This window comes from Etheostoma spectabile, chromosome 9 (assembly GCF_008692095.1).
Source record: "Etheostoma spectabile isolate EspeVRDwgs_2016 chromosome 9, UIUC_Espe_1.0, whole genome shotgun sequence".
In the NCBI taxonomy this organism is placed as follows: Eukaryota; Metazoa; Chordata; class Actinopteri; order Perciformes; family Percidae; genus Etheostoma; species Etheostoma spectabile.
The window spans coordinates 35,942,170-35,969,947 of record NC_045741.1 but is presented as its reverse complement, the minus strand read 5'-3'; the positions used below and the strand labels follow the sequence as shown (position 1 = coordinate 35,969,947).

Here is a 27,778-nt window from a genome sequence, read left to right as displayed (position 1 = left end):
CACTTTCATTACTCGGACCAAAATAAGACAGCAGCACAGGTCCAGCAGTGATTGGTGAGTTGGTGGGGCACTCCTCAGCAAGATGGCTGCATTGCTGCGCGCAATAGTGGCATCCTGGTGAAATGACGCAAGCCACAGTTTACGTTCAGTCCTCGAGGCTCTGAGCTCTCCGGTCTCCATAGCGCAGATCCCGCCCGACTCACAGCCGGAAGACCGACCGGCTATCCTCCAGTGGACCGAGCGGAACCGGTTCATCTGAGTAAGTACCAGCGTGAATTACTGGTTAACCGTCTACCAGAGGTGTCATATATCCTCCAGGGAAAACCACGCTCCTGCTTATGCTTTCTTTCTCTCTTTACTCCTCTCTTTTGTTGTTGTTTCCTGAGTGTGTACCGTGATAACCCGGCGCTTTTCCTTCCTGCACATTGGGCTTCGCATCTGTCGATGTTAAGTCGGTGGAGGTGCTCGCTGCAACGCTAACGCAGCTTTATCTTCTCATTTCACGGGCGATAAAATAAACAAGAGGGCTTCAAGCGAGATGTGTACATTGCTCGGTTTGAGTGTGTGTGAATGTGCTCGCTCGGCTTGGACAGTGTTGGCTCAGCGCATTTGAAATATTCCACACATCCTGGTGTGCTGTGCCACCCCGTCCCGCTGCCCCCCCTCTGCCTGCTGTAAGGCCGTCGGGTGTGGGGAAACACTCAGGAGATGGAAGACGGACTTGGGCTGGCGGAGGCTACAGGCCGTTAACCTTTGTGGAAATGAAACTATGTGTACACACGCGTAGACCGTTCACTCCTCTGCCTACAACTCTGCCTCCCCCTGTGGGGAACAAAGCGCCCAGTGTCTCCTCTTGGTAGCGCAGCTGGATACAGCTGTTGACTGGAGCTGCAGCTCCCGCCCCGGGACAGAGCTCTGTGGCCGGGCCGGGGGCTGCTGCTGCCGCCGCCGCTGCTGCTGCTCCAGCCGGTGTGCCTCACAGCTTCCATAGCATGTTAGTGGAAAACCGTTGCTTTCTGTTGACCACCACACATGACCAGGGTTTCTGACATGTTTGTTTTTTAGAAAGTAGGCTACTGAATGATGGTTGTTACTGCTATATGTCTGCCTCAGGAGGGAAGACAGGAGCTGCAGACAGAATTAGATTTCAAATACAGACTCATTTGAAGCTCATTAACTGAAACTCAGCAAGGGTCTACTTCAAATGTATCCTCACCGCTTCCTCAGACATTTTCATACACACTACATCACCAAGGGGGCTCGATAACTGCCTTCGTGGCTGCTACGTTTAAATATGCAATACGGCCATTAGCTACTGTATAACACCCGACCATTACATCCATTTGGGGGGCTGGTGCTGTGTGCAGCACCCTAGTGTGATAGTAGGTTGTTGTGGCCAGCATACCAGAGCATATCATCCTGTCACCAACAGCTTACATCAGGGTTATATAGGTTACAATCAATCTTGTAAGTGGATGTTGTGAGCCCCCGTCCCTACTTGATTTATCTGTTTGTCTTCATCCATCTGCTCCCTCACTTGCTCATCCAGAGGTGTGTGTGTGTGTTGGTGTGTTGTGTGTGTGTTTTGTGTGTGTGGTGTGTGTGTGTGTGTGTGTGTGTGTGTGTGTGTGTGTGTGTGTGTGAGATTGCTCACATAGGCTTTTGGTTCCGGTGGCTTCAAAAGACACACTCCCCCTTTACTTCTCTCTCTTTCTCCCAGGCAGGAGGATCTATTCTTAGTCCCTCCTTCGTCTTCCTCGTCCTCTCAGTCATCATCACCATCATCCGCCCGTCCAGCCTGTACACCTGTGGCCTCCACACCTTGCGTTGATTAACAGGAGCTTAGGCGATTGTTTGGTCCTTGTTTGGGTCATGATGCAAAACCTGTGATGTCACGGTGTGAGGATGTGGAGGGTTTCCATGGTTACCAGGATGTCTTCTCTGTCTGTGTGTTTGTGTCTGTGGGCGTGGGAGGGAGTTCCCATGACTGTCTCTTACATCCAGTTTGTGTTTGCTTTGTGTTCTCTGAGCGGCTGTGCTGTCAGGTGTGATGAGGTAGTGTATATTGCAGTGCAGAAAGCACAAGGCCAGCGCAACGCGATCCCTCTGGGTTCTGTGTGTCTGCCAGTTTGACTGAGGGGCTCGCTGGCCGATCGGTTCATTTACCTGACTGAATAGTCTAGGCTCAAGTAGCGAAGGTTGCAGCATGAAAGCTGAAATCGGCACTTGTGTCATCCTCATCTGCGTTGTTATTTCTGGTTTGCGTGTGTCTGCAGTGCAGTCGACGTGCAGATCAGTGGATGTGGGCTATTTCTGCCATTGGTCTGCACTCTGACTGCTTGCCTTTTGAGTCAGCAGGGGATTGCTGTGCAGCCTGCATGCATGCTTTGTGTGTTTGTCTGTCCAATAGTAAAGCAGCATCTCGCTGTGTCCCTGACAGTGTTAACACTGCAGTTTGTTCAGAGTCCAGTTGGGATGGGACATGGAGACAAGGTCCAGTACTGATTAATAAGCTTCCCAGTTTTTTTTTTTCTTCTTTTCTTATCTCCTATTCTCACTCTGAAGTGCTGCGTGAATCTCTGCACAGTTTTTTCCCATCAGACAGAATCCATCTGTGCCCCGCTGTAGATAAAATGGTGTCTGATAGGATCTCTGCAGCCCGTTCCTTGTTAAAGACAACTCTACTGTTGGACTGATATGAGAAAAGAAATGGAATGTTCAACCTTCAATAAAAGCCCATATATCTAATATATAAAGACAGGTGATAGGGAAAATAAAATAACAAACATACTGCTGTCTTGGGTTGGGCATAGGTGGGTTTACCTTTGAACACATTACAGCTTTGCATGCAATTTTATTCTTCTGATTTGTGCTTATACATTACTTTATATAGTATTTCGATGGGATATTTCTTGATCAATATTTTTGTTCATGCTCGAAAACAGGGCAATACTTCAGTATTTCTTATTGACTTCCAGCTGAACCATATTGTGATACCATGATTGTGTTTGTTTTAGGGCTGCAGCTAACAACTATTTATTGTTACAAATTGCTTCATTAGAAATGAATCTGCTGATTAATTGTTTTGTTTGTGTAAAGTAGTGAAAGTCAGAGACTCTGACTCTTGCTTTGTCCTGTTATGATGTATGTGTACCTTGAATTTCCCCTTGGGGATCAACAAAGTGTCTTTCTAGCCTGAGATTGATCTGTCAATTGACTTATTGACTAATCAACTAGGCTTATTATTTATCACCATATTATTTACATTTCTGTTGTGGCAAACTAAAAACTTTCAGTCTCTCTGTAATTAAATACCAACAGATTTAGATTTACACATTTAAAGAGTTGGCTCTTATGTAATACATAGCAGTTGTGTGTGTTACCTTGCGTAGACCCGGTTTTGTGGTTTTGCATATGTTATACAGATTAATGTTCTGATGATTTCAGCCGCATAACCCGATTGCCGATTGTGTATTATAATGACCTAATGTTAGGTGTCTTTAGCTCTTGTACAGTTGATTAAAAACTGTTGAAGAGAAAGGTTTCCTGGCTGTGGCGTGTGTGTCGCTTTGCAGAATAATAGATGAGGAAAAGCACAGGTTTGCATGTGGAAAAATCCCAAAACATTGTGAACATATCACACCAGCCATGGTGAGACATGAAACACAGGCGCATCTGCAGCTCGTTTTTCAATGCGTTTCATTCACAGACCAGACTGACATCCAAAACGCTTTTTCAAATTATCCAATCACACAGAGATTGAGATCTATTTTTTTTCAGCTGTGGTAATTTGTATTAATATTAATGCTGGTATTCTTTTATTTTGGCAGTTGTGGGTTGGTTAGTTACCAATTCAGGTGGATTTGGATGAGAAAACATAAGCATGTTGTGGGGTTGCTGTGTTGGACCTGACCGAGCCTCTATCTAGCATGTGCAGCTGTCTGTTGGTAAATATGATGAAAAAGCGCTTACTCATACTAAACTTGAATACAAAATGATATGAAAGTAAAAACCTACACCACAATACCCTTTTTATATGTCTCCAATTAGCAGCCGTCCTTTTGCTTGGAGAAACTGTAACCAGGACAGAAAGATATGCTTTTTACCCAGACCAGAGTAACTGTGAAGTCCATAAATACACATGTTAAATATATCTTAGGAATAGAACAAGATCTCAAATCAAAGGTTAGGCAAATAACTTGGCAAAGAGTGTGTTAGAAGAGTCACACTTAGACAAAATTGGCCACCATTAGACTGAGAGCTGGCTTTAATGAGCCACCTGATGCTACTGCTATATTCTCTTTCTCCCTCAATTGTGTGTTGCATGTTAGACACACAGCAGGATGCCACAATATCGCTAAAGCATTTCTTCACTTACGTTTCCAGCCCTTTTTGGTTCTGCTTTTCACCCACCAACCACTTCAGGCTCTGACCTGCTTTTACCTCAGTCCCAAGTGGAAGCAGCAGAACAGAGATGTATCAGAGGGAATAAAACGGGCACAGCTACTAGCTTTTACAGGGAATCCGTCTCGCTCTTGAGAAGCCAGTGGCACAAACGCCAGCCAGTAACAGGCCTCAGAGGAGACATTTTATCCTCTAGCCTGGCCTGCATTAGGTGGAACAATCCGTTTTTGTAAGGTTTGGCTCTACCTGGCGCACCTTCTGCTTCACTCCTTTGTTCCGTCCTCTCATTCCGTCTCTCCTGTTCTCCCCATTAGCTATAGTAGTGTTAAACGGAGATGGTGAAAGCCATGCATACCTCTCAATTTTAGCACAACTGCTTTTTATGGGCCTGGAGTAAAAACATAGGCCTGTTGCCAATGTATATGTAGGCCTATGTAACAACTTGTCAAAAACCTGCTCTTATTTCTTAACAAGCACATGCCTTAGCTATGCACAATGTGTCTCTCAATGTCAGTCACACGTCCAGGCTATGGTTTCAGCCAACAGAACAGAGGAGCTCCTGTATCTAACAACCCCCCCCCTCCCCTCCCCCCATATGTCGGAGTTTATCCCCCACCCCCCCGACCACTTGCAAGACTAATTTCAACGGAAAAAAAGAGGAAAGAGCCAGCAGACAGCGAGAAAGAGAATGGAGATGTACACCTAAAGCAGCAGCACAGCACTCTTGAGAAACTTTACTGTCCCCCGGCCTGTGTCAGTGTGTTGGCACGGCTTCCCAGGCTTGTCAGACTGATGGAGTGCTTAAACTGGGACAAGAGAAGAGGTGCAGCATTTGCTGCCTGGCTAGAGTAAATATTATGGCGCGTTGGCTCAGGAGTTGTACTAATTCTCTGCTCCGTCCCCAGAGAGAGGCAAAGACACACTCGACACACCGCAGCACACAGCGTATGTGTCACAAAGCAACTTCAGGTACAGTTAGGTTTTTGCTTTTATTGCAAGAGCAAACATGATATTACATTTTTTTAGGTTAGTCATTAGGGGGAAGTATTTGCTGTTGCATGAAGGTTGGGCGATACATACTGTGAGAATGTGTATAAATGTATCAGTCCTCTTAGATTTAATTAAAAAGTACTGAAAATTGAAGTTGGGTTCTTGGGTTTAGGTATTGCACATGTCCCGGATTACACTTACAAAGCCATCGTTAATGTCACTAGGAACACCCAAGGGGGTAAGCGGGCGTCCACAAAGCGTAGCTCCCATGGCGCCATTTTAATGCTACAAAGCCCTCACCCGCCGTTAGCATTCATTTTGGCGCCACTTTGACAGCGAATAACTTTACAGGTGTAGCGTTTCAAAACTTAAGTTGTTAATTTCTAAAGAAACACGACAAAGGCTCCATTACCTTATACCTCACAGGATGGCTCCTTAGCAGACAATTTTGTAAAAATAGGCTATTGATTGTGTCATAACCAAGCAACTTGCTGTCGCACAGTCAACAAATCACAGCATTGTCAGGAGAAGCATGCAGACAGTTTTGACTAACATTAGTTGTTTAGGTTTAATTACTAATGTTAACCAGCATTTTAGTTAGCAATAATTAGCCTGTGCGTATGTTATCTCCTTACATATACCTACGCTCTCTGTCTCTGCAAGATTGGGAATGATTGAGATTTCTCTTGACACAGCTACCAGAAGACTTACAACTTTCAGACAGGTTGCTCACGTCACATCTACGTCGTCAAGTTGGAGTTTGCGCAGTAACGTTCAGCCATCACCGGAGAAGTGCTTCTAATATCCTTCGCTGGTCTCCGTCCAGAGCAACGGGATCTGTTGGTCCATTTCTTTAACTGTCTATGGGAACACCCATTCTTTTCCTTCTATAAGTCAAAATATCTGCTGTGTAAAACCATTTTGGGCAAAGTTTCAAATCAATGAGCAGGATTGTTTGATGATATTATTGTAATTTTTGCATCATTGTGATGAGGCACCTTGATTTATCGGGTCGGAGGCAATGCAACAACAGCGATATATTGTCATATTGATATTTTGTCCCACCACTACTGTATTTGTTGTTATTTCTGTGAGATTTTATCCATACACAGTTTGTCAGTATCATGATATATATTGATAACATGACATACACTAAGATAACATAGGCCGGGATAGAGGAGTTTATACATTTTATGCCTTCAACATCCTATGTTGCCGTCATTCCAAGGTACGAATTTTAGCCAATGTATAAAATATAATCATAAAACCAATCAATACAAACACTCAAGATCGACTTTTATCATCCCAACAGGAATTTTATATGGCAATATTAATATGTAGCATGATCTAGGAAAAAAATGTATAGATAAAATAATCAGACAATCTGTTTTTGTCGAAATACAGCGATGAAACCTGGAAAATCAGGTCGTTCATCACATTGTAAAACATACCGGTACTGTAAATAAAATATTGCCATAAAAAGTCCTGCTCATTGATTTGCACTTTGAATATTGCCAGCAACCGCTTAATACGCTCAGAGATATTAAAGTGTTTCTACCCCTGTATTATCGACCTGGCGGTATATATATGATTGTCTTTCTGCAGTTTTTTATACCAGAGGTGGGCCACCTCTCTTTTAAAGAAAAGACAGCCTCGTCTAACATCATTAAAACATTTTATGAGATAAAGCATTAACCTCAAGGCAGGAACAACAGAGGCACTCTTTCACTGTCTCATTTAATGAGTGCGAACTAATTAAACATAAGATGAGATGTGTCAAGATATGTGGGGCTTGCTTACAAATTTGGCTAAACATTTCTATGAAGGGGGGGGGGGGGGGGACGCTGTACCACTAGCACATTGTAATGCACTGACCAGCGAATACAAAGCACTGCAGACCAGCAGAGCGTGGCTCGGCTCTCAGTATTGCAGCATGATGTAGCAGAGGATGAATCTCTGCCCTGTCACAGGTGGATATGCAGCTCTGAGACTCCCTGTGGCTTTAACTGAGGCTGAAGTCATCACATCCCCTCCCCGGGTTTTCAAATCCCCGACTTCCAGGAAGCGGAACCACAGCCAGGCGCTCCTGCTTACTGTAGCACCATGATGAAATCTGTTGCATTGACAACTAATAACCTGTTACACACCTTAAAAAACCTCCTTCTACTACTCTTCCCTCTTTCACTTTTGCTCTACCAGTTTGACAGGCTCTGTGGTCGCGCGCTCCGCTGCCGGCACAACCCTGTGTTTGAGAAACCTTCGCGCTGCTGCACACTGCTCAGCCTGTGTGCACAGTTTGTGTTTATGCAAGCATGTACGCTTACATCTCACTCCACCGTCTTTTTGAGTTCCGCCTTTGACAAACTGACTTGTAAAGAAGGCTTATTCACACAACTGAGAGTAGGTCAACTCCCACCTCCAGGTATGCAGGCATGGGCAAGCCTGTGTTTGCCAAAATGTATAAGGGCTTGGTCATTTGAATGTGTTGAGGATTCCTTTTTGGCCTTAACATGCACATAAGAGAGTTTGAGCCCCTTCAGTGTTGCTCAGGGTTATATTATTGTTTTGACGTATTTAAAACTGCTTACGATGTGTAATACTGACAGAAGGCTGTTTGCCAAATTTGTTGTAAGTTGAGCTATAAATGACATAAGACTTGCAAGCTGACATCATGGCATTATTTATATCTCTAAATTAGAGATACCACTCTGCTGTGGCGAGTATGCCCGTGATGAATGTGAAGCATCTGGAGGGAGTTGCGTAAGGTGTAACTCTTATCCCTGTCTGTCCGTCTGTCCGTCTGTCTGTCTGTCTGTCTTTGAGATAGTTGGTGTGAGGGTCTTAGCAGACTCGCCAGACTTAACTTGTCCCATTGACACACTTCAGCGTCTGCAGGAATAGGCAAGCCTGAAAGCAGCACAGCCCAGCTGTCCTGTGGGTTACATCAACACTGTACAACGCCCCACTGTGGTCTTCCATGTGGCACTGAGCAACTCACTGGGTAGAGCTCAGTGCTAACCCAGGCTGATTCCAGCTGGAGTCGCCAGTGCTAAAAGTGTTTTCGCTGATCACATGATTACCGTGAAAAACAGTGAAAAACATGCAAAAGAGTCATTTGTGTTTTGCATGCTGGAATGTTCATGAACCTTTGGTCTCCTTTATTGCAGTGGTTCCCAGACTTTTTTATGCTTACGATCCCTTGATAAGAAGCAGTGTCTATTTGGTGTATGAGTTGTAAAGAGTTCATTTGAAGAATTTTGTTAAAGGTTTGAAGACAATAAAAACTAGCCCAAAACGGACAAAAGTCAGATAAATAAACACAATTTTGTTGTGCTAAAGTAAAAAAAAAAAAAAATTAATTTCCTATACTGGTAATCATTTTGTCACACTTGACAATGGGAGTCACTGCTTTGGAACCAAAACACGTGCATTTGACACAACAAAATAAACAAAATTATACAATTATTTTTTTTCTCCAAAGTGATTGGATGGCCTTGAAAGAATTGATTTTTGGATTAATATAAAGCAGCAAAATTAACAGGGCACGTGAAAGGAGGATTTTGAAGTGTAGATGGGTGAAGTGTTGGGTGTAAAAAGACTTTAGAGTAATCAAAGAAGCGGTCTGAGCATCTTGGAAAACATGCCATTCTTGACTTCTTGTGACCTGACTCCTTGAATTGGAATGCCTAACTGATTTGTGTGTCACTGAAGTATCCCCTGTATCCTCTGCATTATAACAAGCCTCATGAGTTATTTATTCATAGCTGTGTTTGTCTTTGTGCTAGTCTCCCTACTAGCTGTAGCTTTTATGTATAACTCAAGTAATAGCAGCTTGGCTTATGAATTCACACAGCCTAGCATTATCCCTGCACACAACAATAGCTCTGGGACTGCTCAGTCTATTTTTAGCCTGTTCCTACTCACAATTTGATGTTTCAATACACACAAATCAAAGCCCTTCAAACAGATGCTGCCCACACACAGGAGACCCTTTTGAAACTTAAAAATCTATCAAGGCTGCTCACATTCCTCAGTGCACTTCCTTCAGTGGTCTCATAAGGGAGTCTCTGTGCTTTGCTAGTGTAATAGTCACTTTAGTTCTACACTAATAGCCCAGAGTTAGCAGAAAGCCGTCTGTTCCTTCTCTGTCTCCTCTTTCTATGTGCTTTTTTTTGTCTTTTTCAGTCTATGTAGGCCCTCTCTGGCTTTTGCTTCTCCGCTTCACTTTGCTGTGATTCTCTGACAGGGAACAAGCACCCCTGCGGCAGTGTTTCCGGGTGCACACGTCGTCCTCCTCCGGGCAGAATCCTCATTCTCTGTCAAGAGACACATTATGCCTGATGAGATGTGTGGTGTGTGTGTGTGTTTTAATTGAGCTGTTCCAGAGTGGAAGCCAGTGTAAGAGGTGTCACAGGCTGCCTTAAACAGCCTGATAAGCTGCTCTCTAGACCCCCGCACACATGCTCGGGCCACAGGTGACACCACGCACATCCAAAGCCTGTGTGAGAGTCTTGATTCTTTTCACCTGCGGCGGGCCCTTTGAGCAATTCATGTGTAAGCTCTGCTCAGGCAGAAAGTGATTCATATACAAATTCTCTCATCCTCTACTGAACATACACACAGCTCACACATTCCCAGCAAAATGAAAGGACAATTCATCTACACTAGAGTCATATGTTCATACATTTTGTTAGAATGTACTTACCGTAGGGTTCCCACAAATTCAAACCAGAATTAGTTTGCAACACACATAATTAAATCCTAAACTAAACCATAGAATTGATGTGCTTTCCTTTTTACTCATATACTGCCACGACCTCACTAGCATGACAAGCTTTAGGTGACTTCACATTTTTTGTCGTGTTACTTTAAGGCAGTTGTATTTTGGAAAGGAAGCAAACCGCCTCAACTTTATTAACAAGTTTTTCCATCTATGGTGTTGATTCAAAGTGGTGGGGTGTCCCGACAACCCATTTGGTTTGTTAGTTTCCTCCTCCTTCTTTTTCCTTCCTAGTTTACTAATAGGACTGGAGCCAGACCAATACGTAGGCCGATATAAGTAACAAGATCGTGTACAATTAAAATATGTAAGTACATATTTGAGGTAACTTAAAACTGTGTCTATTTTATAGTTTAGCAAAGATCTTGGACAAATAACTTTTATTGTAAAATGTCACGCGTAGTATTCAGTTCATTGATAGTTGTATCAGGCTCTTAACTCTTGATAAGACAGCAGAGCATTTAACAGATGTCCTTTGCTGTTAAACAGTAAATTTCAGATTTGGACAGATCATTTTAGGTTGAATATTAAATCATTTCACGGATTTGAATAGTAGTTTGAGTTTTGGATAAAAAATGACAGCCTTATCTCATCTGTGAATGTGGTGACAGTACTGGAGTGAAGTCTTTTACAGAAAAAAAAAGTTCATTCAGACAATCAGTCTGATTGTACACAGGCCAACACTATCTAAACCACTTTGGAAAAAGATGGGAAAAGGTGAGGGCTAATGAGCCCTTGTTGTAGCCCGGTTTTTCATTTACATGTGTAATCAACCAACTGGCATCTTTTTAGCCATTTCCAAATATCTTTTGTGAATGCCATTTTACTATTGCTTATTAGTTATGATGGCTAAAACTATGATATAATATATATATGCAATATTATATTGATATTGTGACATGAGACTAGATATCGTCTTAGATTTTAGATATTGTAATATGGTATAAGTGTTGTCTTTTCCTGGTTTTAAAGGCTGCATTACAGTAAAGTTCTGAACTTACCAGACTGTTGTAACTGTTCTATTATTTTTTTCTTTACCCACTTAGTCATTACATTCACATTACTGATGATTATTTATCAAAAATCTCATTGTGTAAATATTTTGTGAAAGCACCAATAGTCACCACTGAAATATCGTTGCTGTATCGATATTGAGGTATTTGGTCAGAAATATCGTTATATTTGATTTTCTCCATATATCACTCAGCCCCAACAACACCCACGTTTTTCTCTACTAACTATACACCCACAACACACACAGCATGGTCCTGGCCATCCATACAGTTAACTCCCAGTAACCACACACCTGGCGCTTTGTGTCGTGTCGAGCAGAGAGATGGAGGCTGGTCAGTAGCAGCCCTAACACAGGAGTAAACACTGGCCGCCTGTCAACTTCAAACGCTCTGAGGATCACTGAAGGGTGGAGGGGGGTGGGGCAGCGGCGCTCTTTTGAAGCTCTGCTCCTGTCTTTCTCTCTTGGCTCTTTCTATCCCTCCTATTGTTCATCTTTCCTTCACCCTTGTCCCTTTTTTTTCAACCATTCTACTTCCTCCTTGTCTTTGTCTTTACTGCTTCTCCAAAAAAGCATCTCACCAGCACCCTCAGCTTTCCTCCTCTCACCTATGTACCGGCGATGCTGCAGATTTCATTTTGGTGATGGGTAATTATTGGCTGACACTAAATGTGTATACATGTGACTGGCAGCAGTCAGATGGGCTCTGTCAATGACAGCATATGGCATGTGTGACTGACATGGAGACTATCTATAGTGGAATGTGTCTCGCAGTGTGAGTGCCTATGATTGACTGACAGGGACTTTCACTGCTTCGTGTCAACTGTCCTGCTGGGTGGGAAGGCTTTGCTTTCCAAATTCTGAGTAACAAAAAGTGTTATGTTTATTTTACTATCATCATCCTCCTCCTCATGTTAAGAGGCAGCTGTTTGCTTTAAGGACACTCCAACAGGCCAGTGTTTCCAAATAATGTTGAGATTAGGAGTCGACTGACAGATCCAGCAGCAGTTTCAGTAATTCATTCATTATTTTAAAGCCACAGTGATCAATATTTTTGTATTAACAATGGATTAAATGACTAATTGTAATTTGAAAGCTGTTTCTTGTAGCGATGAACCCACAGAGAGATAACACCCTGCAACTGCAGTTCCCCTCAGCTCTATAGAGATTTTTACCATCTTTAGCTCATTGCTTTGGTTTTCTCACCATCATCTACAGTCGCGGCAGACAGCTGTTCCAATCCAGACAAGCTCTGAAATACCCACTGTGTGTGCACTACCTGCCCAGCACCAAACAGCAGACAGACAATGTTAGAAACTAGCTGGTGGTGTATAATAAAGCACTTAGCAGCTAAAGAGCCAGATATTTCCCTCAGGAGTTGCTGGAGATCAAACCAGAGCTATAAGGAGAAGGAATATTGGAGTTGCAGAAACACAAAGGGAATGCTAATGTTGCTCTGTGTCTGCTAGATGAGTAAACAAACATTTCTACTTTATAGGGGATAATATGTCAATGTTGTGTCAGCAGTTTATTCCGCTGCCCCCCAGGCAAAAAAATAAAAAATACCTCTTCAGACAATTTATCAAATACTAAATACTTTTTGTACAATTGAATCCCCTTTCAGACCTAATGAGTGACAGTTCTGTTTGTTGCGATCTGAATCAATCCTTATGTTTTTGACATCAAAGAACAATTCATTTACTAATCAGACAAATAAACAGTGGCATTACATATTGAAATCTGTAATCAAATATGAAATATAATGAAAACACTAACTTCTGTGCAGCCCTGCTTGAAACCAGGTCATCTTGTTGGTGTACCCACTCAACATATAATGGCTTTGGTTATGTTTAGCCCTGACAGATACACTTACGAGGTTGAAGTAGTTGTAAACGCTCACTTAATTTTCTCCACTCCTACATTTATGGCTCTGAACACCAGGTGTGTGACATTGACACTTCTGCGAAGTGAAAGGATGCGTGTTTGAGGTTTCCTACCCCGAGGTCATATACTGCGTGCCCTGAACGTAGCTAAATGCATTTTTCTAAACAAATATAAGTCTAGCATTGAACACCCTGCTCTAAAGTGTTGGTACTGTTTGCAGCTGTAGCATTGAATAGATCTGCAGATCCGGGTGTCCTCTTTGTAGAAGAAGCAAATCTCAAAAGCTGTTGCAATGCTGGCAGAAAAAAACATTGGATGAAACATTTTACACAGCTTGGCCCAGTTTGTTTGGAATAAAGAAGAAAAGAGGCCATTTAGCATGAGTGACAGCCACAAAAGCTGAAGGAATCTATGAAGTACATTGTAAAAACAGAACACCAGTGTTGTTCATTTTATGATGTTTGTCTCTGTCCTTGTCCAGGTGAGAGTGCGATGAGGAGAGGTTTCAGAGTGTGAGGCCATGGGCTGCACCTCGGCCAAGCAGGTGTCGGCCGTGCCCAACGATGAGGAGGGACGCGGCAAGGCCTACAGCAACGGAGACCTCTTCACCGGTCAGTATGCACAGACACACGCATGCACACACACATACAAGCAGAAATGTCAATAAAACTTCCCTGCTCCATTCCACAAAGTTAATTGCTCAGCATAGGCTCATTGCCACATCTGCCCTCACGATATATTCTCTTCATTATAGCTCAAAGTTCTCTGGCAGAGTGTTAAGTTCTTCATTTCAGACAATAACTGTCAACACTGCAGTTTTATTGGAACCATCCATGTTGACAGTTCAGAGAGAGAGAGAGAGAGAGGAAGTAACCAGTGAGCGGGACTGCAGTGTTAACCGTGTGCTCGCTCAGGTGGTACGTTCTTGATATTTTAGTCTTTGGAGCTGGAGAGGAGAGAGTGCACTACCCCTTTTTAAGAGTGTCCATTAGTGATGAATCAATAAGTCCAGTGGTTTCCAACTAAGGGGCAGAGAGGGGCTAAATGAACGCAAGAAAACTCTGATGGCAACCCTTCAAATGTATCTAAAGAAACAAAGAAGAAGAAGAAGAAAAACAAAGAAATTTATGTCAGACAAAATTAATTAAACTAATCTTTGTTTTTGTATTGTGAAACACTAGATGGTTTGACCCCTTCAGGCCACTAAAAATTCTCCAAATATAAAAAAGAAGAGTCACAAGCCAAAAAGATGGGGCACCACTGGATTAGTCACTGGATTAGACGGAGAAACAATTAATCACACATTTTAATAATTGATTCATCATTCACATTATTTCTCAAGCAAAAAGGCCAAAACATTCTCTGGTTCCCTGCAGCGGTAAAGATACGGCATGACTTTCCTGCTATTCTCTTTTTTTTTTTTTACAAAATTTGACACTTTTTTTTTTTTTTTGTAGGATTTTTTGACTTCTGTTAACTTCTGAGAAATTGTGATGGTAATTCTTTCACAAATTCCTGACATTTTATGTGGCTGCAGCTCACGTGGTTAAGTGGGCCATCCATTAGTTGTAGGGCGGGGTTAGTGTTACGATCTCTATCTCCTCCTGTCCATACGTTAAAGTGTCCTTGAACAAGACGCTGAATCCCCCCTTGGCTCCCTGTGTGGATCAAAAAATATAAGTCACAATGGACAAAAGGGTCTGTCAAACATTAATTTAATGGAATTGATTGATTGAAAAAAAATCAACAGATTAATCTGTAATGAATGTAATTGTCAGTTGCAGCTCTATTAATAGCTCACAGGCTGTTGTGCAACGTGGGACAGAAATGAAAATGATGATGGGTGGGACAGGGATTAACAGCGATTAAGAATTAAGAGCAACACTCTGGTATAACTGCACATGGGCGGATGGAGGTGGCAGATGACGATCCACAGGAGGTCCTCTCTGTCTCTGTCTCTCTCTCTCTCTGTCTCCCTCTCTCTCTGTGTCAGCCCTCTCTCCCCCTGACCCTTGTCCAGCCTCTCACCCTCTTCCTGCAACCTCTTTGATTTGCTGCTCGCACTTGTCCCTTCTATTCTCGCTCTGACACGTTTCCCCCTCATCCACCTCCCCTTCCTGCGATCTCTTTCTCCTCCCCCAAGTATCCCCTCTTCATCTTTTGAGGAGAGCAACAGAACGAGGCAGTAGATGAGTGGGAGATATGGGAGGAGTGGAGCATTTTTCCTTGAGAGAGGAAGGGAAAATGACGTGTGTTGATGCTGCCGCTCTTCTCTCTCTCTCTCTCTCTCTCTCTCTCTCTCTCTCCTTCTCTCTTGTACTTCTCCGTCTCGGTCAGATCGCCTCTTCCCTTCCCCTGCTCAAGGCCTCGTTCTTCCCTTCCTCTTTATCTCCCCCTTTCTCTCTATTTTGGGTCTCTGCACATTCCTCCCTCTCTTCCTGCCTTCATCCCCCAGTGTTTCTTCTTCCCAGCTCTTTTCCTCTCTCTCTGGCGCAACATTAGGTCAGAACCTTTTGTCCCTTCTCTTTCCTCCTCTTCGTCGCATCCTTTCCCCCCCAGTCTCGCTGTCAGTTGGTTAAAACTGGACCGGACTAATGTTTGAGCTCGTCAGTGCATATGGAGGTGGAAGACAGGAGTGACCTGGATAGCATGGATTAGAGTCATCCCCCAATAACACCCTTTCCTCACGCCCCTTTTTCTTCATTGCATCTTCATCCACTTTTTTGTTTCCTCTATACTTCTAGCTTTCTAACTTTTTCTACAATATTTCAGTCATACTGTGTAGTCATTCGTTCCCACTTAACTCGCTGCCCTTTCCAATCCAAGTCAAACTGCTCCAATGCATCTAATGTACTTTTCATGATTGAGGCGGAAAAGATTGGTCAGCTCTGGTCAGTCAGCCCGCCTACACACATAAATCTACCCCCTGTAGACTGTGTATTAGTGTGTGTCCATGTGTTTGTGTTCATATATGTTTGCGTGTTGCATATTAGTGTATTAAGTGAGACAGTGAGCCCTTATCTTACTCACGCTGATCCGCCTCCACAGCTGTGTGGGGTGGTTTGTGTGTGTGTGTGGTGTGTGTGTGTGTGTGTGTGTGTGTGTGTGTGTGTGTGTGTGTGTGTGTGTGTGTGTGTGTGTGGTGTGTGTGTGTGTGTGTGTGTGTGTGTGTGTGTGTTGTGTGTGTCCCAATATTCTGACTGCCCTGTCAGACCCCGGCCACTAACCCCACCCCCACACCCCTCTCTCACACAATAACCGGAAAAGGCCGAGCTCCATTCACAAACACTGAAAGACGACGAAGGAAAATAGCAACAATCTCCACAACATCATGCTATTGCATACTACAATAATCCCAGACGAGAAGGACAGATTAGAGTGGAGATAGCTTATGTGGGACTGATTGCATATGTGGCAACCTAACATGTATACACAACATGGTGGCGTGCAGATTTGACTGTTTCTGTAAGAGTTTGTTGTTTTGAGGCTGCTGAGTGGCTTGAGGGTCTGTCCTTCCGACAGAAACTGTCCCTCTGACATGTTTGTATCAGCTGCAGAGAAAATAGTGTAAAGAAAAAAAGCAGGTGTGTGGTTTGGATTGCTAAATTGTTCACTGATTTAGACACCTGCCAAAGGATCAATGGTATATTCCACTCACAAGGTATAAAAGTGCCACAAAGAAGTACTGGCACTTCAATCAAGCTGAGTTTTCTTTATCATACTGTGAAGTGATCACCCAGTCCTTGGAAATATTATTACATACACAGTTGAAAAAAGTAGAGTGAACTTTTTATGCTGACCCATTTCTTCTACACCAAACTCACAACAAACCGTTTTAGTGTACAGTGTGTGGAGAGCAAAACGATTCCTCGTTAGGGCAGCACATAGAAATAGAGAAGGCCGGTAGGATAGATATGGCAGTAAAAGGTGAAAGAGCAGCACTTGCACCTCCCTCATTATCTTACTGCTGAAGTGCCCTTTAACAAGGCTGCTGGGCTGCTCCAGCCGAGCTGCTTAGTGGTTAACTGAGGTTAAATGTGGTTGTACTGGGAAGCTTCCAGGTGTGATTGTGGGGCAGGGCGTTCCTGGAAAATAAAGTCATGCCCAGCAAACTTACCCAAGTGAAATCGAGGTTAGATATATGCGCTAGAAACTGGATGTTAGATGAGCAACAAACATGCACCAGTTTTAGTCTTAAGAGAGGACTGAAAAGAATGCTAGATGTTATGGTTAGTGTGTACATATATATATATATATATATATATATATATATATATATATATATATATATTATATATATTATATATAATATATATATTATAAAACCATACACAACCATAATTGGGTGAAATTGTTTGTCTGATCCATCTGCAGTATATTTGTTGTGAGTTTGGTTTGGCATTCAATCAAAAGCTAGGATAACCAGTGCATTCTTAACATCCTTTGTCCACAGCTTTGTCATTATCACAGCACAGACGTCAGGATGGACTCCATAAAGGATGTTTCTGCCTTTTTGATATTTTAACAAAACAGCAAACCCCTAATGTTTGCAGAATCCAGTCTTTCTTTATCTTAATTTAAATAATTCCAGACATGATCATCATTTTTGGTTCTCTCAAAGTGCTCTCAGCATTTTAGACGTTCATCGTGTGCATTTTCAGCCTGATAAATCAACAGTAGTCTACCGCATTATACAAAATACAGTAATTCACTGGTTTTGGCAACAGCCGGCTAATGAGTAGCCGCTGCTGCACGGCCAATGGAGCCTGAAGTTTGTTCAAACAGCATATGCATAGGAACCAGAGTCAGTTCTTATTTATTGATAATTATTGTGCACATGTTGTTAGATAGTCGTTTGTCCTGCAGAGTCAGTCGTATTTATTGATAATTAGTCTCCGTGTCACAAGCAATTTTTTTAGTGTTTCGTGATTGCTTACGTGCACTACAGTGAACAGACTCAGTACACAAACATTTTGTTGTGTGTGTGGTGTGGCTGTGTGTGTCGTGGTGTGTAGTGACGACTTTTGGGCAGTGATGGTGGCCTGGAGCCCAGATGGCCGGCTGAGCGTAGAGGGAGGACACACAGCAGGAAGGACAGAGTGACATAGCCACAGGACTGGCAGGCCAGCTAGAGCTGTTAGAGCGGACACACAGATACACACCGGAATGCACATGCGCGCACACACACGTGCCCAAAGATGGCTATTTAAATGAGTCACACCTACACAAATGCCAGACTTGCATAAAATGACAAACGCGCTGATTCAAAGACACAGCGTCGTTATCTGAAATAGAAACACACTTGTGCACGCGCAGCCTGGTCTGCACGCGCAGTGACTTGTTTGTACCTTAAGGTCAGCGCAGAGCTACAGTCTCTAATCAGAGATGAGAAAGATGTCCACATCACAAAATCACGGCTTCTCAAAATAGTTATTCCCTTTCATCTTCCACTCTCTTGACGGTTCCCCTCCCCTCTTTCTCTCCCAAAGCGAGCCCGGCATCGGCGTGACGAAACACTGTCGTTTCTTGTGACAATGACTGCTGCACACACACACCACACACACACACACACCACACACACACACACACACACACATACTACACGCAAAGCATGACCGTTTTTTGCTCCTATCTGAATTGAAGCAATGTCTGTGATGTGATGAGTCTTGATTGGTGTAAGCTGGGTCACTTTGATCTATCTATACCCGTCACAGTAATCTCAGTGACTATCCTGTACCTTCAGCCAGTTTAACCCGTCAGGCTGCAGCTCACCCAAATTATAAAATGACATTTTTCTCAATTGCTGCTTCAAAAATATCCTTTTTAGATTTATTTACGTAGCCCACGGCAGCAGCTAATTTTACCCCCTCCTATTTATCTGTATCCACCTCAAGGTACGGATTAAATAGCTTGAATTGAACGTGGCTTGCCCCTGTAATATGCAGGAGAGCAGAGGAAATGGCTCTTAATTCTTTTTTCCTTCTGCAGCACCGTACGTGCTTCGTGTTTACAGAGCAGATCTGAGTTCTGGGAGCCTGTTTAGTGTTATAGCACAGTTTGTCTGTGTCGGCATGTTCAGACAGGAGCGGCTTTGCTCCGACTGGTTTACATTCCTGAGACAAACTGAACAGCAGAAAAGAAGTCGGCATTTGTATTTTCTCACCTCTTATCTTTCTCCTATGTCTACCACCTCCCATCCTTTTCTCTTTCTCTCTCTCTTTAACATTTTTTCACATCACCAGCGGTTATCTGACGAAAGCAGGCCGGGCTTGGCTCTACAGTAAGCAAGTAGAAACACAGGCGATCGCACACACTGCAGCCATCGCACACTCAACAACAGATCCAGTCGAGTGGATTGACGACAGAGGGTGGACCTCAGCGGGAGGGACATGGAAAACAGAGAGGCTCTGATAGGGGAGGGCAAATCAAGTGGCAAACAGAAAGGCAGTGCTGTAGGTGGTGTGCAGATAAGTGTGTGTGGTGTAGTGGTGTGGGTGTGTGTGTGTGCGTGTGCGTGTGTGTGTGTGTGTGTGTCTCGCCTGCTTTATCAGTAAAATGTCCAACCAGGTAGTCAGCAGAAATGCCAGTGTGCTTGTATTGTTCCGCTCAAGGTTAGGTGGGGTTTGGTCTCAGGTAAAGGTCCAGCATGTAGAGTTTTTAGACGTCCTATCGTCTTACGTCACTGTCAAATTTATTGGGAAATTATTGTCTATTGTGTGGTATAAGCACCCCTGGGGGGTTCTACTTCCTGTTTTGGGTTTTCCAAGGTTTTTTGGCCATTAATGCACTAGGACCTTAGGGTGTGTCCAAAATCCCTTCCCTTATTAACTTTCTACATTCTTTGATGTCCAATTTCTCAGTTTATTGTCCATAATAACATTAACTACATTTTGCAAACAACCCTACAGTTGATGCGTCACATTTGAAAGATGGGAAAATTAAACTTGTGCAACACACAATTATTGAGGTCAGCAGAGGCTAAGTCATACTACAATGTCTGAAAATGAATGTGGTAATGATTCATTGATGTGAAAATACTATCATACGTAACTGTTAGAAAAAGTTGAAAATGCATTAAAAAAAATGCATAAAAGAAAAGTAATAATAATACTGCTTTACATATGTGTTTTTACTTAGGCTGGACAATATGATCTTAGATCTATACCACAATCAGTTTTCAGAGTCATTTTTATAACTGTCAATGTAAGAATAACTACCTTTTTCATGGTATTTAATTCCTCATGCGTACTCACTTCACATTTCTCCTGATTAATAGAGATCCTGGACTTCTGGGCAGATTGATTCGTTGAACTTGGAGGTTATTGCATCTATTTTTGTTATATGGGATCCAAACAGTGTTGAATATTCCAATACGCATAACCTTGGATTAGTAAGAGAGTACAACACATTCAGGTTTATTGCCCTAATTTCTACCTCTTTCAGTGATTTAGGATGCACGTTGCAGGGCGTGGTGGCGATACTGTGCAGTTTTGAGGAAGTGTCAACGGTTCTCGCCGCTCAGCTTGTCTTAACTGTATTAACTGTCTAAGCTGTCCATGTAGCCTAGAAACTGTTTGACTGATCTTTAATCCCCTCCAGTTTTCTCCTTCTCATCTGTTCACTGTTTTTTCGCCCTCTTTTCCCTTCTGTACCCCCTCTTACTTTACATACATGTGCATTCCCTCTCGCTGTTGCTCTGTTTTTGCTTTCCTCAAATGAGTTGCTGTGTCTAACATGGAAAGGAGATGACTGCTGTCCTCCTACTTATACCTCAGCTGTCATGTCCACTCTCTAAAACACAGTATCAGGTTGTAGTAATCAGATTACCTTGAACAAATTATAACTGAAATCAATGGTGTAGTCACTGGTAATGTTGACATAACGCAGTGAGAATACAGTGAAGCTGATATGACATAGTTCAGTCATTTTAGCCATTTAGATCATATTGACCAGGGAGATTCAGTCAATGTTTGTTCTCTGGGAGACGCCTGATAAATACATGTTGTTTGTTTCCCTTCTGCCTCTCTCTTCCTCCTTTAATCATGCCATTCTCTCTCGCTGTCTCTCTGTCTGAACCATACTCCTCAGATGAATACAAGATGAAGGGAGTGGAGGAGGTGAAGTACATGAGAGGGGATGAAAACCGGGTGAATGCACGCAACCTGGAGAACCTGGTGAGAGAGAGAGACACACACACACACACACACACACACACACACACACCACACACACACACACACACACACCCCATCCACTGACAGCCCGTCATCCAAATACATTCTCAGACCTTTTCCTGACAGTTTATCAGCTCAAGCGAACAGGCTCGTGTTTGTGTCCAAAGGCAGCTCCCGTCAGCCTCAGCAGCCCGCACATAAACACTTACTGTATTTTGTACACGTGCAAAAACACACAAAGAGGTGCCTCATAGCAGGTAGAGACAACATGCTGGCGTTTGAGGAATGTGGGGGCTGATCACTTGGTTGGTTTGACTCGCTTCCTGCAAAACCTGTGGTCTTCTTAAACAGCGAAAAGAAATCTTATATTGTCTCAGAAGAAGAAGTCATTTTTTTTGTAATAATAACACGATTAACCTCACTTTCAAATCCCTATTGGACATTAATCCCAAATGTATGAAGCGTGTACATGTTTAGGCCCTTATCAACACACCAAATGTCTAAAAAGGGTGGTAGTTTGCTCCTTCAGCAAATCAGGTCAGTCTGCCTGGGGTCCTGGCTGCAAGTTGTGAAATAACGAACTATAAATCTTGATTGAAATACAGAAGGAGTCACACTGCCACTAATTTATATTACTGAAGCTCAAAAATCGGCCTTATTGCAGTAAAAGGCTACAACCAAGAAGGGCAACACCTTTTATCCTTTGAAACCAGATGCAGCAGCACAAGAAAAGCAAAGATTTTCTAATCAAATACTTTTTGAGTTATACTCTGATGACGGCCACATGCAAAGAAAGGATTTTTTATCCCTTTGGTTGTAAATAAAGTTATGCAGACATGAGGTGATGTTCTCATTGAGATCTGTTTATTTAAAATAGAGACCGTGCATATTGATGAAAATTTTTGTGAATATGCAAGAGTATAGTCTCTTTAACAGTTAAAGTTCTATTATTCCTGGGGTGAGGAATAACCCACACAGGTTGGCTTTTTTTTGTTTTATTGCAAAGCAAACACACATTTTCTGAACTGCATACTTTGTTGAAGATGACTGTTGTCTTGTTTTTAAAATGGGAAGTATGGTATGTTATTTAGTTGAGTTATTGGATGACACAGACCACAGTTTTACATAGCCAGGTAACCTCCAGTGCAGCCACAACATGTGGTTAGACCAGTATTTGTTTCCTACCACTTGCCACTACAGTAGGTGGTAGAGGAACTCACACACACACACACACACCACACACTCACTCACACTCTCTCAGTATTTTTGGTTCATCACTCTAGCAGGAAACTGTACAATCTTAATTAGAGATGTTACAACATGGTGTGGCTGTTTGGTGTGAGCTAATGTGTGTGTGTGTGTGTGTGTGTGTGTGTGTGGTGGTGTGTGTGTCTGTTTAGGAGAAGAGTAATGTGCAGTACAGGGGCAAACAGCAGAAAGAGGTCTCTTCAGCAAACATCAAGTCTAAGTAAGTGGCCAACTGTAGTCTGCATACTGATGGTGGATACTGTAACAATATATGATCTATGTATTATGGACTGCTCTGATAACTTCATCACAAATATTGTTAATGGGCCCAGAACAGCTACTAATAGACATGGTGGTGGGATTTTTTTGCCAGCTCACTGTGAACTGTTTTTATAGGGTTAGGTTTAACTTCCACAGAAAAGACTTCCAGTGAAAACTGATACATTTGTTGTAATAGTAATGTGTAAAGTAATTTGGCTGAACTGACCCTTTAATAAACATTATGTCCACCGTCCATTAAGATGCAACGTAGAATTAGTATGTAAATATTATGATATGTGAAGTAAATGATATGTTGTGTCTGGTTTTTGTAACGCTGTCTCTTGGACAACCCCAGACTGTGTGTGTGTGTGTGTGTTTGTATATGTATACATATTGGTTGTTGGTGGCTGCACAGTATTTAGCCTTTGGATGAGAGACTGGTATAATGTGTTCATGAAATCCATCGCCTCTCTCACACTACAGTGACGTGTGTGTGTGTGTGTGTGTGTGTGTGTGTGTGTGGTGTGTGTGTGTGTGTGTGTGTGTGTGTGTGTGTGTGTGTGTGGTGTGTGTGTGTGTGTGTGTGGTGTGTGTGTGTGTGTGTGTGTGTGTGTGTGTGTGTGGTGTGTGTGTAATGGAAAATTCTCATGATGTATTTGTTGCCTCCCCTCTCCTCCTCGTCTCCAACTTCCTCTCCCCTCCTCTGGCTTTTCCATTTTTCTTCTTTCAGTATTCACACGTCAGAGAGCCAGCAGGAATTTTTCAGGATGCTGGATGAGAAGATTGAGAAGGTTAGGTGTGTGTGTGTGTTGGCAGAAGGGGGGCATGGACTGGGTCTCTTAGCATTTAATGACACAGCTGGGTCTGAGCATTTAAAGAGACAGGCTGTACAAAAACATCCATTAGTGCACATTGTCACTCTGCTTACAAACTCAACGCTCGGCGCTGCATGTGTGAGGGGGGGGGGAACAGGTCATCACTGCAGCGATGAGCACGTACTACTCTTAGTCTGCCCCTTTACACTGGGTTTGTTTCTGACTGTAGACGAGGTTGCAGGGTGAAATGATGGTGAATAGCTGGTTTGAGTTTTGGTGTTTTTCAACCTTTCTTGAAACTAGTCAGTGTGTTTTCTGCAGGGAAGAATGTATCAAAATCACAGTGTAGAAATACTTCATTCAAGGGTTAGGGTTAGTGTTAGGGTTCAAGTCCAATAATAAGAAAATAAATAAATGCTTAACTGATTATTATCAAGAAAAGAACCTTAAAGCTGCACTGGTAAATATTTTAGTTTTAACAATGACATTGTAATGTATAATGTGAAGTAAGTCGCTCATATTAATGAACCAACAGAGAAGTATCCCTCGACGGAGAATTCCCTGAATTGTTTCAGTTTTCGAGCCCGTAACATTACATATTTTGGTACAGCTTTCATCAGCATAGTTTCTGGATGGCCACCTTAACGACAAAGCTGTGATAAATCTACAGTACGCTACCTTCTCAGCATCAAAAGACAGACAGATAACCATAGCGACTAGCTGGTGAACATTGTGGAGCATTCAGCGGATTTACCGGAATATTTGCCAGAAACCCCAAATGAATGCTAATGTTATGCTTGATGTGTAAATATTTTGTATGTAATTATTTGCTGCTGTTAATTATTACTTTTAATTAACCATTAATCTGCCAATTATGTTTTTTTTTAAATAGTTCATTAATTGATTGGTCCACAAAGTATGATAAAAATCTAGATTCAAGAACATAATCTCCAAAAACCCAAGAGGAACCTTCATATTTGCTAGTTTTGGCCAACAAAAACGATTTGAAATCCTTGCAAATTGTTTGGCATTTTGCTTCAACGATTTAATCGTCCAAACAGTTGCCGTTGACGATTGATTAATCGACTAATCCTTTCAGCTCTAATTTGCAAAGGAACCATTACTATAGCGGTAAGAGAAATGTATTGGAAAATTCAAATTGAAAAATAATTTTGTGGAAAATATTTTCATTTGAGATGTAGCAAATTAAATGTGTAAAGTAGCATGCAATGGAAATACAGCCGTTAAGTACCTCCATGTAGTGCATACTTTTTGAAATACACTTTCCACCACTGATTTTCAGCGTACCACTGAGACAGCCTTATTTAAATCGAGACAGCACGCATGAGTTTGACAGGCTCTGGAGAGGAAAGGGAGGGAGTTTATTACGTTATTACGGAGTATACTTAATTAAATTAGAAAAACATAAACAATATCTACATCTCATATTTTCTCTAATCTCTTTCTTTGCAGGGGCGAGACTACTGTTCGGAGGAGGAGATGGGGGAAGACGGGACATAGCACAGAGGCCCCCAACATTCCCCCCCACTGGTGTGGTGTGTGTGTGTGTGTGTGTGTTGTGTGGTGTGTGTGTGTGTGTGTTTTGGTGTGTGGTGTTGTGTGTGTGTGTGTGTGTGTGTTGTGTGTGTTTCACCAATGGGGTGAGGGGGGGGTTGATGTGAAGGGACACTGTATTTGTTGGTATGAGCATGCATGGGTTTTTGAATGTATGGCAAAGATAGTATTTTAATCGAAAGTGAAAGAGTGGGGGACAAATGTGAGACAGACAGAGAGAGAGAATGGGATGGAGAAGACTGTCTTCAGTGACTACAACCGTCCTCTCTTAGCGCCTCATCTCTTCAGGCCCCTGAGCGAACAGATGGAGGTGGCGGAGCAATGAAGGGACAGACAGATGAAAGGAGGGAGAAATGGAGGAGGACGTGACGAAAAAGGACACAGTCTGGCCAAACACAGTAATTTCTTCAAGCAGGACGGCAGCAGCTCCTCATCCCTCCATCTGTCCCTCCGTATCTGTCCGTCTGTACCTCCCGTAGTCCAATCCTGAATATTTAAGCCCTGTAAATGGACAAAGGAAGTAAGGACAAATGTCTTTGGTGTGGGTGTGGGTGTGTGCGTGTGTAAAGGACTAAGAGACACACAAATGAAGAAGAAAGGAAGCCCTGAGAAGAGAATATGTTTAAAAGCAGAGGAGTTACGTCACAACACCAGGATCCACACAGAACTTTTTTGGCCTGCCTACCTACAGCCAGGCCAGCCTGGGCCATGACGAACTAAGAGAATGGGTGAACGAGGGTGAGGGAAGAGAGAGTGTAAAATTCGTGATATTTTAATAAGAGAGAGTAAGGAGCGAGCCGGTGATTTAGAAACTCAAAACTCCTCCTGCCTTCTGAAGTCAAGGACCTTTTTTTTTTTTTTTTAATTATTATTGTGTTCTACATCCACTTGTTTAGTTATTTTTTCCCCTTTCTGATTTTTTTTTATTTTTTTTATATATACTCTTGGCTTCCTTCGTAGTGCATCAGCATCATCAGCATCTTCATCATCATCATCAATTCCCTTATCATCCTCATCACCACAGCAGGCACACTAAAGTATTGAGTTAGATCCTGCCAAAAGGTTGTACAAAAAAAAATGTGTTTCACACAAATAAAAGTTGTTTGTACATAAAAAAATGTGTTGCACCAAATAAAAGTTGTTTGCAAACTGTCTTCAAACGTTACAACACACTAAAACTTGTTTACAAACTGTCCCCAAACGTTGCACTCAAAATATCATATAAATTGTCCCGAGTACAAAACGGTCTTGCTCGCTCAAAACAGCCTCCCTCGAGTACGAAACAATTCACACCCCTCTGTGGCAAATTTCTGCCAAAAGTCACATGATACATTGGGAGTAGTTTGACTTTGTGACAGCAGGGGGCGCTCTCAAAACAATTGAAACGCCCGGTTTGGCTGAGGAAGACAGACGGCATTTCACAGCTAACACCATGAGCACCCCACAGGGGAGTTTCCAAACTTTCACGGTGAAATATAATATCTGACTTTTGCCATAACTATGCAGATAGAGCATTTACAATTTTCAGTTAAAGGCACCGCTATGTCACGGCAAGGGACCATGTTACTTTCAAATCAAATATTGTTGTAGGCTTCAAGTGCCTATACAATAGACAGTTATTTTTTTGTTAAAAAACAACAACATAAAACCCGAATTTATGATCTGTAACAATGCCTTTATCTTGGTATCCACTCTGGTTCTATCTATTTAAAATACCACAATAAAGGGAGAAGCTAACCAGGGGGTCAGATATTAAATTTCACCGGGGGAAAGTTTGGAAAAACTCCCTGTGGGGGTGCTCATGGTGTTAGCTGTGAAAGAGCGCTCCCTGCTGTCACAAAATCAGAAATACTCCTAATGTATCATGTGACTTTTGGCAGAAATTTGCCACAGAGGGGTGTGGAATTGTTTCGTACTCGAGGAGAGGGCTGTTTTGAGCGAGCAGAGACCGTTTTGACTCGGGGACAATTTATAAATGATATTTTGAGTGCAACGTTTGGGGACAGTTTGTAAAACAAGTTTTTGTGTGTGTAACGTTTGAAGACAGTTTGCAAAACAATTTTTATTTGTGTGCAACACATTTTTTATGTACAAACAACTTTATTTGTGTGCAACACATTTTTTTGTGTACAACCTTTTGGGCAGGAATCTAACTCCCATACTAAAGCTGTGTTAATTCAGAGCATCTGCATCTCAACCCAATCCATCCTCCTTGATAAACCATAACACCGCAGATCCGAGCTCTCTCACACACACACACACACACACACACACACACACACACACACACACATACACACACACACACCATGGAGTATTTTATTGTACATATTGTAGCACACTCTCATTCCAACATTCAGCATGTACATATAGACCACACACACAGAAATCCCTTTCATTTCACCAGCAGACTGTCGTGTGCATCAATCAGCGGTGTTCTGTAAAGCTTTATTTCTGCTTTGATTCACTCCGGCTCTGAAGCAGAAATCTGGGCTGAGCTCATGTAGAGGATGCGTGGTTGCTGTGTAGACACAGACTGGATCACATTTTCTGTTGTCATCTTTACCAGATACTTCCTGTTGTATTATTTTGAATACTTTTTTTCTATTAAAAATAAAAACAAAGAAGCGCTTAA

The 27,778-nt window shown here is 42.4% G+C and overlaps 1 protein-coding gene across 2 annotated transcripts; it reads left to right on the top strand.

Moving 5' to 3' along the window:
• zgc:92140 (uncharacterized protein C1orf21 homolog) lies at nt 1–27,778 on the top strand. 2 transcript variants are annotated; one of them, XM_032524847.1, is made up of 8 exons: nt 1–259; nt 13,552–13,681; nt 21,159–21,244; nt 22,645–22,712; nt 23,484–23,544; nt 25,042–25,146; nt 25,195–26,187; nt 27,311–27,778. In XM_032524847.1, exons 2-6 carry the CDS (start codon nt 13,591–13,593, stop codon nt 25,087–25,089), a joined length of 354 nt encoding a protein of 117 aa, XP_032380738.1. In that variant the 5' UTR covers nt 1–259; nt 13,552–13,590; the 3' UTR covers nt 25,090–25,146; nt 25,195–26,187; nt 27,311–27,778. The 2 variants fall into 2 exon arrangements, with proteins under 2 accessions (XP_032380738.1, XP_032380737.1); XM_032524846.1 differs by having other exon boundaries at nt 25,042–26,187.

Bases quoted from the DNA above. Each gene is read 5' to 3' on its own strand.
- zgc:92140 (XM_032524847.1), top strand. From the start codon at position 13,591: ATGGGCTGCACCTCGGCCAAGCAGGTGTCGGCCGTGCCCAACGATGAG. The intron at 21,245-22,644 runs GTGAGAGAGAGA...GTGTCTGTTTAG, and splicing joins CACGCAACCTGGAGAACCTG to GAGAAGAGTAATGTGCAGTA. The intron at 22,713-23,483 runs GTAAGTGGCCAA...TTCTTCTTTCAG, and splicing joins TCAGCAAACATCAAGTCTAA to TATTCACACGTCAGAGAGCC.